The sequence below is a fragment of the Canis lupus genome, chromosome 29 (genome assembly GCF_048164855.1).
Source record: "Canis lupus baileyi chromosome 29, mCanLup2.hap1, whole genome shotgun sequence".
NCBI classification, from domain to species: domain Eukaryota; kingdom Metazoa; phylum Chordata; class Mammalia; order Carnivora; family Canidae; genus Canis; species Canis lupus.
This window is the reverse complement of record NC_132866.1, coordinates 22,603,865-22,618,110: the sequence shown is the minus strand read 5'-3', so window position 1 is coordinate 22,618,110 and position 14,246 is coordinate 22,603,865. Positions and strand designations below refer to the sequence as shown.

The 14,246-nt window shown below is 37.5% G+C and overlaps 1 protein-coding gene across 5 annotated transcripts in view; it reads right to left on the bottom strand.

Moving 5' to 3' along the window:
• SORCS1 (sortilin related VPS10 domain containing receptor 1) overlaps window positions 1–14,246 on the bottom strand; it is a 506,783-nt gene that overhangs the window by 73,452 nt on the left and 419,085 nt on the right. For all 5 annotated transcript variants that reach the window (XM_072805397.1, XM_072805395.1, XM_072805394.1 and 2 more), the window contains exon 18: window positions 7,951–8,122. In XM_072805397.1, coding sequence (XP_072661498.1) covers window positions 7,951–8,122 — 172 coding nt within the window. The remainder of the gene's footprint in view (window positions 1–7,950; window positions 8,123–14,246) is intronic.

The following is a 14,246-nucleotide window of genomic DNA, read 5'->3' as shown; positions in this document are numbered from 1 at the left end:
AAAAATTGGCACTAGGTATGGTGGCAAGAGCCAAATGTTATATTCAAAGTAAATTTAGGACTATCAAACCCAAATGAGAAGTAGATTCAGAGATTTGAGGGGGATAATACAGACCCCATGTATTGCCAATGGTATATGTCAGGGGTATTTGCTTTTGTTTTGGATTTGATAGCCTAATTCATACCCAGGACTCTGGAGAGGTTTGGTATACAAGAATGACAAAGTCCTTGAGTGTTGCATTCATATCCTATGTTTTACAGTGTTCTTTAGAATGGATAAAGTAATGCCAGATACACAGAAGCCATTCAATAAAGATGTAATTTTGCAAAGAGAAGGAAACCTAGAGAGGATCTGGAATCTCTCTTTGCTGAAATGGCTTTTAATGAACTAATCTCAAGCCATGAATACTCTAAGAAAATCCAGGAGGAAAATCATGTTTTATATATTGACTAGTGTCTAAGAATATAGCAGCAGCCATAGTATAGGCCAGATTGGCTAGGGCATAGATAATTTTGCCGACTCTTTCTATCCTTGGCCTTTGTTACTACCTGTCCCCAGTGAAGTGTTACTAGGGAGCTTAGGAACTACATGAAATTATTTCCCAGAAAATAGTTCTTTCCACCAAAGAGAAGTAATAAAAAGGTAGGATACCATAGAGCCTGGATTTGACTCCTGACTTGATACTTCAGTTGCTGTGTAATCTTAGGCAAGTTCTTTTGCCTTTCTGTGCTTTGGCTGTGCCATTTGTAAACTGCAATGAGGACAATAACACCTACTCACATAGGGTTGCTATGGCATCTAAATGAGACAATCCGAAAAAAGCATTCTCAAACTGGACTACAGTTAGTGCTCAATAAGTGTTGGATATCCAGATTGTTATCACTGTGTCAAATTTCAATGCTCCTCAGCTTCTCAGAGCCACTCGGCTTTCCTTTGTTTTGTATCACTCATTACATGCATCCCCCATGCCTATGTGTAGAATCCCCAGAGGTTAACAGGGAAACAGGTTGTTTCTGTAAGGAGATCTTGTGAATCAGCACAGAATCCCACAGCTGAATGTGAGGTCCCCAGGGCCTCTTGATGGGGGGACAGTCTTTTTGGCTTCTACTCTGCCCTAGGAGATGAGCATCAAGGGGCCAGGTCTGACAGCTGAAGACAGCAGATTTCCTCTCTGCTGTTGTAGCTTTGCCCACTCAAGTGGAATGAACTAACTTGTGATTTTTTTTCCCTTCTTGTGCCCAGAAGGCATGAATTTACACATCTTAAACCAGATTCCCCAATCTGTTCTCACATCACTCAGCCAAATCTGAGATGCCTGATGATCTTTGTTACACAGAAAGCAAAGCTGAATGGAGGAGAGCCTGGCCTCTGTCTCTGGAGGGTGGACAAAGGTCAGAAGTGACCAGGTGTGAGTTCCTGTTTCAGATCTTGCCCTATTGTGTTCTTAGAAACGGAACAAAAATCTGAATTCTGAAGCCTGCTCCAGCACAAACATCTGCTGCTTCAAAAGATCATGTTCTTCTAAGTTATCATAACCAGGTTCCTTTTATCTCTGGGAAAGGGACTTCATATTCACTATACAGGGAAACACAGGGTATAGGATTGGCTCAGAAAATAAATCTTTCCCTAAATGTCCCCAAAGTTTTCTTTCTTTTTTCTTTTTTCCCTAAAGACTCAAATACAAAATGTATAAATAAATGTTATTTGAATTTCCCAAATGAGTTTTAAGTAAGCTTTTGGCTGGGCATAAAAGACATAAAGAAACATATGTAAATTGAATAAACAGCTTGATTTTTTACAAAATGAATGCATCTATTAATCAACAAAAAATTAAAAATTTCCAGTACCCCCTTAAACTCCCTGCCACTTCCCCTCTAAAGGTAATACTCTCACTTCTATCACCATTAACTACTTTTGCAGTTTAAATAGAATCATACAATACATATTTTTCAGTCATTTCTTTAGCATAGTAGTGGATATGATATTCATCCAAGTTTTTGTAGGTAGCAATAGTTTGTTCTTTTTCATTGTTCTGTCACATTCCATTTTATAAATATACTGTAACTTATTTCTCAATTGTACAGTTGATAAATGTGTGTATCCAGTTTTGATCTCATGAGTAAGTCTGCTATGTATATTATTTTACACACATCTGGTACATATTTGTATTCACTCTGATGAGTGTATACGTAAGAGAGGAAATTCTGGATCATGGGTTGTGCATATATTCAGAGAAGAGTACAGCAGTTAGTAGTCAATGTCAAACAGATTTCCAAAATGGCGGTAATAATCTACACTCCAAACACCATTGTAAAAGTGACTGTTTGCTCCAACAACAACACGTGATATTATTGGTCCTTTAAAATATAAGTCTTCTGATGGGTAGAAAGTAATATCTTATTTTAGTGTTAAGTTGCATTCCTGTGATGAGCAGTGATGCTGAGAAGTTTTTATACCTTTATCAGCTAATTTGGTTCCTATCTTTGAAAAGCCCATTTAAGTCATTTGTGTGTTTTCTATTGAGTGGCCAGAATTTTTCTTACTGATCTGTAGAAATAATTTCTAATTTTCTGGTTATGAGTACTTTATTGAAATTATGTATTACAAATAACTTCTTACCCTCCAGGGCTTTCCTTTTTATTTTCTAAATAGTGTATTTTAAAGAAAAGAAATTCCTAATTTAAATGTAGTCTAATTAAACCATATTCTTCTATCTATTTAGTGGATTTCGTTTCTTTTTTTTTTTTTTTTTTTTTTTTTTAATTTTTATTTATTTATGATAGTCACAGAGAGAGAGAGAGAGGCAGAGACACAGGCAGAGGGAGAAGCAGGCTCCATGCACCGGGAGCCCGATGTGGGATTCGATCCTGGGTCTCCAGGATCGCGCCCTGGGCCAAAGGCAGGCGCTAAACCACTGCGCCACCCAGGGATCCCGGATTTCGTTTCTTATTTTAAAATAATCTCTGCCTAACCCAATGTCATGAAGATGCTCTTCTGCATTTTCCTTTAAACACTTATGTTTTATCTTTCATAATTAGATTGACAAACCAGTTACAATTACTTGTGTTAAGAGATCAAGATTCATATATTTCCACTTGGATTTTGATGTCATTACACACCTATTGAAAAGATTATAATTGATCTACTGTACTAAAGTGTTTCATTTGTCATAAAGAGTATGTGTGCATGTCTGTGTGTGTTTCTTGACTCACTATTCCCTTTCTTGATCAGCTTATGTTGGATATATACATATATATCACCACACTCTCTTTATTACTATAGCTTTATAATAAATCTTGATATCTGTAATGTAAGCCATTGATTAGGTTTGGTGTTGGGAGTCATTTTTAAGATTATCTTTGCTATTCTTGAGCCCTTGCTTTTTCATATGCCTTATGAACATGTCAATTTTAACCCACAAATATATGCTAGAGACTTTACTGAAATTGCCTTGAATGTAAGATCAATGTGGGGAAAACTGGCATCTTTTCATAATATTGCATCTTCCAATTTGCAATTATCATATATCATATATCATATATCTCTCCATATATTTATGTTTTTCAAAATGTTTCCCAAAAGTGTTGAGTTTTCTGGGTAGAGATATTGAAAATAAGTTGGTAGTTTTGTCTGTAGGTAAGCATTGTTTTTATGCTATTATAAAGCATATTATATATAATAGTATATAATATACAACATATATGGTGTATGATTTATACATCCAGATATATAGACTTACTCTAAATCTAGAGTAATTAAAATGTATTTTAGGGGCACTTGGGGTTTAACGTTGGTTAAACGTCCAACTCCTGATTTCAGTTCAGGTCATGATCTCAAGGTCATGAGATGGAGACCTGTGTTGGGCTCCATGCTGGTAGTGGAGCCTGCTTAAGATTTTCTTTCCCTCTCCCTCAGCCCCTCTGTCCCCTCCCCCACCCCTCCTCCTGTTCCCATGCTCTCTCTCAAAATTTTTTTTAAAAGTGTTTTAAATTATCACTTAACACAGGTTTGAGAATCAAAACCAACAGGACAAAATAAAATATCTAGAAATAGATCCACACAGATATGTTAAGTTGATTTAGGTCAAAGATTCATAGCAATTCAGGGTGAAAAGAATTGTCCTTCAAGGGTGCTGGGTCAATTGAATATGCAAAGAGAAAAACATATAAAACCTTGGATTTATTCAAAACAGATTATAGACTTAAAGAAAAAAACTTGTGGTGTTATTTCTTCACAATCTTGGGTTAGATACAGCCTTCTTAAGCAAGCTACAAAAATCACTATTTTATGCAATTAATGATAATATTTGGGTTCATATATACCATTTCAGTACTTATTCTATTAGTCTTGAATATAAGTATGTTCCTTTTTCCTCTTTCCTGCTTTTTCTTGGATTAATGAGGCACATTTAATATTATTCCAGTTTCCTGCCAATAGTTTGATAGTTAAATGTTCTCTGACTATTCTTTTAGCTGTTTTTCTAGATATTAAAGTACATATTCTGGACATGCTGGCATCTAATATAAATTAGTACTTCTACTTCTTCACAGACATTTCATGGAACTTAAAACACCCTGACTCCATTTAATACATACTGAATTATAGTTGTCATGTATTTTAATTCTACACATATTTAAACTCACAGTGGATTATCATTATTGGTCTACAAAGTTATTAATTTCAATTTACCCGCATATATGCCCTCTTTCTTGCTCTTCATTCTTTCCACTATTGTGCTTTTGTCTGGGTTTCTTTTTCTTTATGCCTGAAGAGTTACCTTTAGTGTTTCTTTTTATAAAAATCATCTTATATGACTCATCTCGGTTTCTGTTTGAGAAATGTCTTTATTTTACCTCCACGTTTGTATTTTTTTCCTCTAGCACTTCAAAGATGTCATTCCAGTTTCTTCTGTGCTGCTTTTAAATTTTTCTCTTTATTTTTTGATTTTGGTAATTTGAATATGATACCTAAGTGCCTTTTCCCCCTTGTATGTATCCTGCTAGAGGTTGTGCATTCTCTCCAATCTACATTGATACTCTGATACTTCCTGTCAGTTTAGGAAAATTCTTAGATATTATACCCTCAAAATAGATTCTGACTTCTTATCATCCTTCTCCACTCTAGAACTCTAATTATATCTATGTTAGCCATTTCCCTGTTTCCCATGTGTCTCTTATTACTCTTTTCTCTATTTTATATCCTTCCTCTCTTATGCTCCAAATGTTATACTTCCGACTGTCCTTTCTTCCAGTTAACTTATCTTCTATCTGTCTGGGTTTGGTTGACTGTCAATCCATCTAACTTCTTAGTATCAGTTATTTTTTAAAAAAAGATTTATTTATTTATTTATTTTAGAGAGAGAGTGTGCACATGTGAGTGGAGGTAGGGGCTGAGGGAGAGAGAGAATCCTCAAGCAGACTCCCTGCTGATAATGGAGCTGATTTGGGTCTCCATCCCATGACCCAGGAGATCATGACCTGAGCCAAAACCAAGACTCCAATGCTCAACTGACTGAGCCACTCAGGTGTCACTTAATATTGGTTATTATATCTTTATTTCTACAACATCCATTTGTTACTCCCTCTTACTGATGACTGCTGGGGATTGCATTTTCTGTCTTGACCTATATTCATGAACATACTAATCATATATCAGACAACTGTTCTCTTTTTTGATGCTTTTTTCCTCTTCTTGGGTCCTGTTTCTTGATATATATGTAGTATTTTAAATTAAATACCCAATATTTGATGTGAAAAATATGTGATTTACATTATTTTCCTCTAAAGAGGATTCATTTTAGCTTCTGGAAGATATTTAGAGTGTGTATGTGTGGGGGGAATCACTAATGCTTTCAGATACTGAAATATAATTCCAGATTGGGTTTCAGCATTTAGAGAACATGATCTGGTTGTCATGTGTCCTTACTCCTAGGATGGAGCCTTCCAGGAGTTTCAAGAATCTCGTGTTGTATTATTTATCAGGGATTTCCTTCTTGATAGTCTCTGAGCTCTAATTTTTTTTCCCTCAAAATGTAGTACTTCTAAAAACTATGTATGACCTTTCATCCTTATAGTAACTACTTTCCATTCTGCTTATATCACTTAGATATTGTCAAACAACTCAGAGAGAAAAAAAATGTACAGAATATTGTATTACCTCTTTATGCTTCTCTTCTCTCTGGGATTTTATCTGACGTCCATTTTTATCTTCCCAGCCTTGAGAGCCTTCTGCTAGTTGTTTAGCCAAGACTTTCTATATGGCCTTCTAACTAGGAATCTGAAATCTGACCTCTTCAACAGTATGATGTATGAATTGGCAAAGTACTTGAGGGGAAATACAGCATGAATTGTTGGACTTGCTATAATGAATTTCCAATCTCTGAAAAAAAGAATTTTGCCCAAATCTTTTTGATACTTCTCTCATGCTCTTCTTCCTTTCTCTCTCCTTCCCCCCTCTCTCTTTTTGTCTCAGAACCTCACTCCTGCTCTAAATATATACATATATATTTGATTTGCTGCAAGCTAATATGTCATAGCCTCAGGCAGAAGTCTAAAGATTTTATTTCTGTAAAATTTGAGCAACTCCAATTAGCCTATATTGGTCTCTATCTTTCTAGTTCCAACTGCAAAATTTTCGGGAACCTTGTATTTAGAAGAATGTGTGTGGTAGAAAGGCACTTATCAAGGAGATAACAGAAAGGGGTATTAGGTTAGAGGGATGGTTCTCAAAGTGGTCATTGGTCCAGAAGTATCAGCATCATCTGAGCTGTAATTTCAAACTCATTATTTCACAGTTGTTCCTGCTACAGGAATTAAAATACCCATAATGTTGATCAATCCTGACAAAGTAATCCTAAATGCTTCATCTTCTCCCTTTCAAGTCAAACTCCAGAGCCTCTGAAGGCTACTCTCTCCCCCTTGGCTTTGCCCTTGTTTTGTTCTGTTTATTCTTGAAGCACAAGCATGACCTATAATCTTGTTATAAATGCATATTCTTGGGCCCCACCCAACCTACTGAATCAGAATCTTTGGTGATGGGTCCCAGAAAACTGTTTTAACATATTCACCAGGTAACTTTCATTCATGCTAAAGATTGAAAACCACTGAGCTATCAGGAGAAGCTGGAAGTCAATGATGTAGATCTTAATCCTGGTATCAGTATTAACTTTTTAAATCCCTTTCTGTTCATAAGGCCTAGCACAGTGCTGCCCATATTTAAGTACTCAGAAAACATGGCTGAAAGCAAGACTGTCTGGCTTGATAACTGAGATCATTTAATGAAATTGTTGATCCTTTAGAGAACATCATCTTCCTTTCTAAAATGATAAAGATGCCTATGCATATTTTAAAACATATGGTATAGATTTTATCTTATACACTATCTGAATATTCAGAAATCTCAGAAAATCACAATTTGTTAGTCATTGATGCTCATAATGATATTGCTGAGGTGTTACAAAATTACAAACTCTCAATTCCCAAAGAAAGCATACTCAATTACATTTATATTAGCTTTGGTGTTATGTATGACCAGCATGCTGTCTTTGGAAAAGAAAAGCTAAGACGTCAGGGTGACAGAGGAAGACAGCATTAGTAGCCGTTAGGTTGAACATGTATGTTCAACTATTTTTGGAATACTATTGATGTATTCTGAGAAAACTTTTGGCTGGAAGTGCCAATAAGGCACAATTAAATCCAAAAAAAACTTCCAAGATAAGAAGTGATATATTGAGACTGAAGAAGGAGTTGCAGTGAACTGAGAATAATTGAGGAAATGTGGCAGGGAAGGAGAAACAAGAGCAACAACAACAAGCCAAGGAACCAAAAGCAGAAAGAAAAAAAAAGTCAACAATATTTAAAATGAAAAAAAAAAAAATAAAACAAAAACATACATAGACCAAATCTGATTTTCTGCCCTAGAAGATAAAAATGGTTTGGGATCTGGTCCTACCTCTTCCAACTGCACCATGAGGGTAACATTGTGCCCTTGCTCTGCTGTCAACTTTCCATCAGCGGTGACAATCCTCAGCCCCCGTGGGGCCTTCCCAGGACACTTCTGCGGTTTGGCAGTGTACTGTTCTCTTACTCCATCCGTGCAGTTATTGGAAACCACTTTCCTGTACCTAAATGGAGAAAAGCTCAAGTTGTAATCCAGCTCATTACCATTTGGACCACTCCCACTTTTTTTAAGGCTAGACCTACTACTGTGTAGCCCGGAGGGCTATTGGTAACTACACTTCATGGTGCTCTGAGGATTAGAGCTAATTCCTATAAAGTACCCAACAGAAAGACAAATCATCAAAGTAACATATTGGACCTATTGTTAGCACTTTAATATAACTCTTTTATTTAGTCCATCAATGAATCATTTCACTTCAGAGCCATGGGAAATGCACAGCAGTAGAAGACATGGTCCTTGCCCTTACTATGCTTATAATCTTGAAGTGATATATATGGATAATCCAGGAGTTATTTTAAAGGTTATATAACTGAGAGTTAGAATGAGTAACATATATTGCAAGGGAATTTGAAATTCAGACAAAGAACAGATTGCTATGGATTATGTGATTTAACATTAGATTCCATAGAGGGTGCTATGGTCATGGTGTAGCACAGAAAGTTGGCTAAATTTGATAGTTTCTCCTCAATATATTATGAGGGACTGTAATGGCTAAGTACTGAAAACTCATATTAAGGAGACCAGTCTGCAGATTGAATAAATCTTGCCTCCTCCTTTTATTTCTTATTTTAGCTTTACTAGGGGAAAAAAAGGATTATTCTACAAATTTGTCCTATGTAATTTATCAGATTCATAAAAAAATTGGAATTGTGGTTTTAGGACAATTAATCCTTAAGACTTTGAGCTTCAGTGGTGTCGTTCATCATCTTTTTTTGTGTGGGGTCCACAGTAACCACTCTGTGTACTCATATACCAGACTTCCCAAGCCTACTTACTAGAGTGAGTGTTTAAGCTCAAAGTGGAAGTAAAATCTCAGGTCTTTCCACTCTTCCAGACCCGAAGTTGAAATTTTTAATATCAAGGGCTAGGTAGGAAATGTTCTAGCTTTGCCAGCTATATGGCCTTTGTCACAAGTACTCAACTCTGATTGTAGCATGAAAGTGGACAGATAATGCACAAAAGAATGGAGACAGCTGGGTTTCGGTAAGGCTTTATTTATAGATATTGGCAGTGTGCCATATTTGGCCTGCAGGCTATATAGTCTTCTAACACCTTCAAATCTGGCCGATGCCTTTTCCTCTGTTTCTGAGTCTTACGATCAGCTACCAAAGAGCATGGTTGAGAAAGTCAAATTAAATATTGTCTGGGAAAGTACTTTGGATGCTATGGATCACTACAAGGTCAATTATTAATATTTAATTCACCTCATAGGGTAGTTGTATAAATTAAATGGATTAATGTACACAGAGTATTTAAAACCGCCCTGATGATTAGCAAGTGCCTATGAAATGTTGCCAGTTATTTTTATTTAATATTATTTCTCCTACCTGTTCATAACCTTCATGGTTTCCAAACGTCCTTAGGATAGGTCATAAATCTCATAATCTTGTCCATGAAACCCTCCACAGGCTAACTGTACTTTATCTCTGAATCCTTACCAAGAAGCTCATCTTCCCTTCAAACCTCTCAAACCTCTTCAAAGTACTTATTTTCTTTTGCTCTTTCTGCTTCTGTATCTTCTTCATGCTCTATCAGCTGCCTAAAACTTCCACTCTAAGTTACAGCTTCTCTCCTCGGTCTTTTCCTGACTGTGATAGTAAAATAATAGTGAAATAAAAAGAAGTTCACATTTAGAGAGTACTTACTATATTTGCACTGTGTTAAGTTCTTAGCATGACTTTTGTCAATTATCTTCAAAATATCCCAGAGGGTTCTGTTTAAGGAAGGTATTATGATTTTCAATTTACAGATGAAGAAATTAAGATTCGTAGAAGTTAACCAGTTTTCTCAAGATCACCCAGTCAGGACCCCAGACAATTTGCCTCAAGCATATCCTTGTCTTTAGGCACTACTGTACCATCTCTTTAAATGGAAGGAGAGTGCCCCTCTCTTAAACTCGTAAGGGATCCTTTAGATTTATTGATAGGAACCCCCTTATGTCTTGTAGGATTGTCTCCCTGTGTGTGACTATGAACTTTAAGTTCCTTGAGGGTACCCTTGCCCCTAGGGATATGCAAAGCTGACAATCAGGAGGTCCATACTGGGATCACTGTGCCACATAGAAATGCTGAAATATCTGCACGGCAGGTGGTTATTACCACTGCCCTCAAACCCTTCAAAAGCCTCACTAGAACCAGCAGCTACTAATCCTTATCTTCAGAGCCCCTGCTTCTCCTCACACTAAGGGGTTAACATCCAGCACATCAGATAGCTTTGAACTCTGCTCCTGCACTAGGATCTCTACCCATTTCAATTGGTCAATATCAAGTCTGAGCATTTTTATTTTATTTTATTTTTTTTAAAGATTTTATTTATTCATTCATGAAAGACAGAGAGAGGCAGAGACACAGGCGGAGGGAGAAGCAGGCTCCATGCAGGGACTCGATCCTGGGACCAGGATCACACCCTGGGGCCAAAGGCAGGCACTTAACTGCTGAGCCACCCGGGCTGCCCAAGTCTGAGCATTTTTAATATCACTCTACTATTTAAGAAAATGCACTGTAGGGATCCCTGGGTGGCGCAGCTGTTTGGCGCCTGCCTTTGGCCCAGGGCGCGATCCTGGAGACCCGGGATCGAATCCCACGTCGGGCTCCTGGTGCATGGAGCCTGCTTCTCCCTCTGCCTGTGTCTCTGCCTCTCTCTCTCTCTCTCTCTGACTATCATAAATAAATAAAAATAAAAAAAAATAAAAAAAAAGAAAATCCACTGTAGGTGCTTATGAGTGCATGCCGATTAAAAGAGAAAATAATCACAGGTGGGAGAGAAAAGGAAAAAAAAAAACAAAAGGATATCCGCACTAGAGAATGCTGACATTCTGGCACCAGCAATGGTAGGTAGCAAGAAAATGACCAGTAATGTCACACAACAATTATGGATTCCCACGGAGTCTGTGCATCAGAAACTCCCTGTGTGTTTCAGAGGCAAGGCACCATGCAAACCAAAGGCAGGTTATGATTTTTAATCACTTAGCATCCAAGCACACCTGTGACTGTCTTGACGCTGCTCTAGAGGCATGGGCTCGCCATCACCACTGGCATCATGAGCTGAGCACATTCCTTTTGTTTGGCGCTGTTCCCACCAATCATTGCCCCAGGCTTTCCACCAACCCCCACCCCATCCTGCAGCCACAGTTCTGCTTAAATCCTAAGCACGAATCCATTCCCCCTTCTGCCACAGAGAAGACTGTTGGTAATTTTTTTAAAATGCTCATTAAAAAGCATTCTGAAACCATTTTATTTCCTGGATGAAAATGGCATCACATTAGCCCTACCAGACCTGTCCCTGAAATTTAGAAGAAAATTGTGCAGAAATACAGAGTTCATTTACTCAAGTAAGCACACACCTGCTTTTTGCATTACAGAATGGTTCTATTTTCATCCCAGCAGCTGTCCCTGGGTCTGAGTTACATAAATGAATAATGCATTTAATATGTTATTAAATGGGGCCGCTACCTCCATAATAACAAGGCAACTTATGATTATGTTGGACCTAAGCTCTGAATATTACTGGGATGCATTTAGTTGGTAAAGCATTCTTCAATCCGCCAAGAAGAAAAGTGCTTTGTAATGGCAAGGGAGTCTTTGTACAATTACTGAAAAGGAAACATTCTGCAAATGTGCCTTTGATATTACCGACCGCTTATCAGTAGATAGTGTCTTAATACTTCAACAGCCCCAATTTCAGCCATTCTCTTCCTTTCCATCTTGAAACCCCTTTGTCACCTTTTCCTTTTTCACCCCACCTTCTTTGATTTTTCTTCTGTGTTGTCTGTCAGTCTTAAGACAGATGAAGGCCATAGTTTCTCTTCCTGAGTGTTAAAACTGGAAAAAAAAGCCATGAAAGTCTTCATATTCTGTGATTTTAGTATTTAGTAGTTTTGTTTTTCTTGTGATTTGGTGCGGTGGCGGAATATGGATGTTTATGACCATTCACTGTATGTTAAGGTGACAGTCTAGCCTAGCTCAGTGCAATCCTTTCTGTCCTTTACAATCAGTTGCCGGCACTTTTGAAGTAAATGGATGCCAAGATCCTCCTCCCAGGGGTCTTGATTTAATTGAGAATTAATTAAATTATGATTTAATTGAGAATCCTGGGCATTAGTGTGTTTTTGTTTTTGTTCTAAGTTCCCCTGGTGATTCTTGTGTGCATCCACCATTAAAGACCACTGCCCTGGTGGTTACAGCTATAGTGTGTAGAACCAAACTGTCAGAGTTTAAATTCAGGCACTTACTGTATGAACCTGGGCAGTTACCCAATCTTTCTCTAATGCTTTGGTTCTCTGCCTGTCAAATAGGGATAATTACAGAATCTTTTCAATAACCTTAAGAGGATTAAAAGAGATACTGCGTTCAAAAGGACTTCACATAGAGTCTGGTGCATTATTAGAAACTTAATAAATATTAAAATATCAGTAATTAGTTTAAAAGTTAGCATTTAAAGTATTAAACACAAACTTGCTATTACACAGCTAGTTCCCAGGAAAAAAAATGTGGCCTTCTTACTGCCAAGATTATTTTAAGATCAAGTCATCAGACCATGTCAATTTCTTTCTTAGACTCATTCGCAACTTCCTGGGGGCTTATAAAAAAAGGGTCAAGTTGAAGTTTTAAGTACAGCCCTCAATTTATCCTCAGTGCATTTGTCCAGCTTCAGCTCTTTCCCAACATGCTTCCTGAACCCAGGCCATGCTCAAGTCCACAGGCTTTCTTTCTTCCTTTGATTTATTCTTTCTAGAATGCTCTTTCCTCCTGTCAAGCTTTTACTCATTCTTTAAAAATCAGCTTAGAATTCCTGGTTCTGTATAAAGTTGCCTCTTGCCTTCTTAAGAGTAGTTATCAACGTCATGACCATAGGTCTTCTTGTAGTGAGAAGCAGAGATTACTGTCACTGAGCTATGTTATCCCTCCTTTGTGCTCACAATGTGAAGAATTTAAATGGTTATTTTCTTGGATCGTACTATGTGCCTCTGCTTTCAAGGGTAAAGTGCCATGTCACGACGCTCAATAAAACAAAATAAAACAACAAAAAAAAAAATGGAGCAAGCCTTACAGAAAGAGAAGGGGACTAGCTGTGGATACAATGTATGACTAAGACTTAATATCTTCCTGGACCCAGTGTGCCCATGTTTCAACAAAAGACCTGTGTAGGAACCGTAACACCAACATGCAGAATGAACGAGGTTCCATGGCTGACTGAGAGGGTTCTCCCAGTTTCTCTCTTCAAAGGAACAGTTCTCAGAACTTCCTTTAAAGTGAGTAAGCAACCTTGGGATTAGGAGACCAGGAGGAGATTAAATGAGGGGGAAAAATTTCCCTGTAATAAGCAGGGTGGAAGCACAAGTCATTTATTTTGACTAGTAAACGGAATGTGACATTACTTTGAATGCCAACTTGATGAAACAGGGCATATGGCCATGTTCAACTAAATGACTTAAAATCAAGAATCATGAGAATGACTCATGGAATCCACACTTTCAGACAACGAGTTGTACAACTATTTTATGTAAAGAAATTTTCTTTGTTTTCCTGAGCACCTGTAGTCCTAGGAATCAATACTGAATCACTTCAAATTGGTCATGGATATGTCAGAGTCTGAAGGGATAGCAGAGATCATCCAATACAACCCTTCCATTTTTCATATATGTAAAATCAGATTTTAGAGTTTCCCAAGGTTACATGGGAGCAATTAAAAGCTCTGGGCCTCTGGACAGTTTGGTGTCTCTTGCCACCTGGATGAGAATCATTAATGCCAATACCATTGATGTGGGTAAGAACAGCTATATGAGGAACTAGGTCTCCACATAGTGATATTCACATTCTTTTTTCATTTCCCAACCCAGTGTCATCCCATGAGAATATGGAAAACCACATCTAAGCAAGGTGCTCTGAAGAGTCAACTTCATGGAAACAATTATTGGGTGTCTGCTGTGACACCAAATGGTTCTTTGCTAGAAAACCTCTACAATAGGCCCCTGTCATGTTGAGTCTGTAAATTATGCAAGTGGTTTCCTTTCTGTGTACTTTAAACACATGTGCCGCTTTTAGAACCAATTATTCTCCATGGTGCAC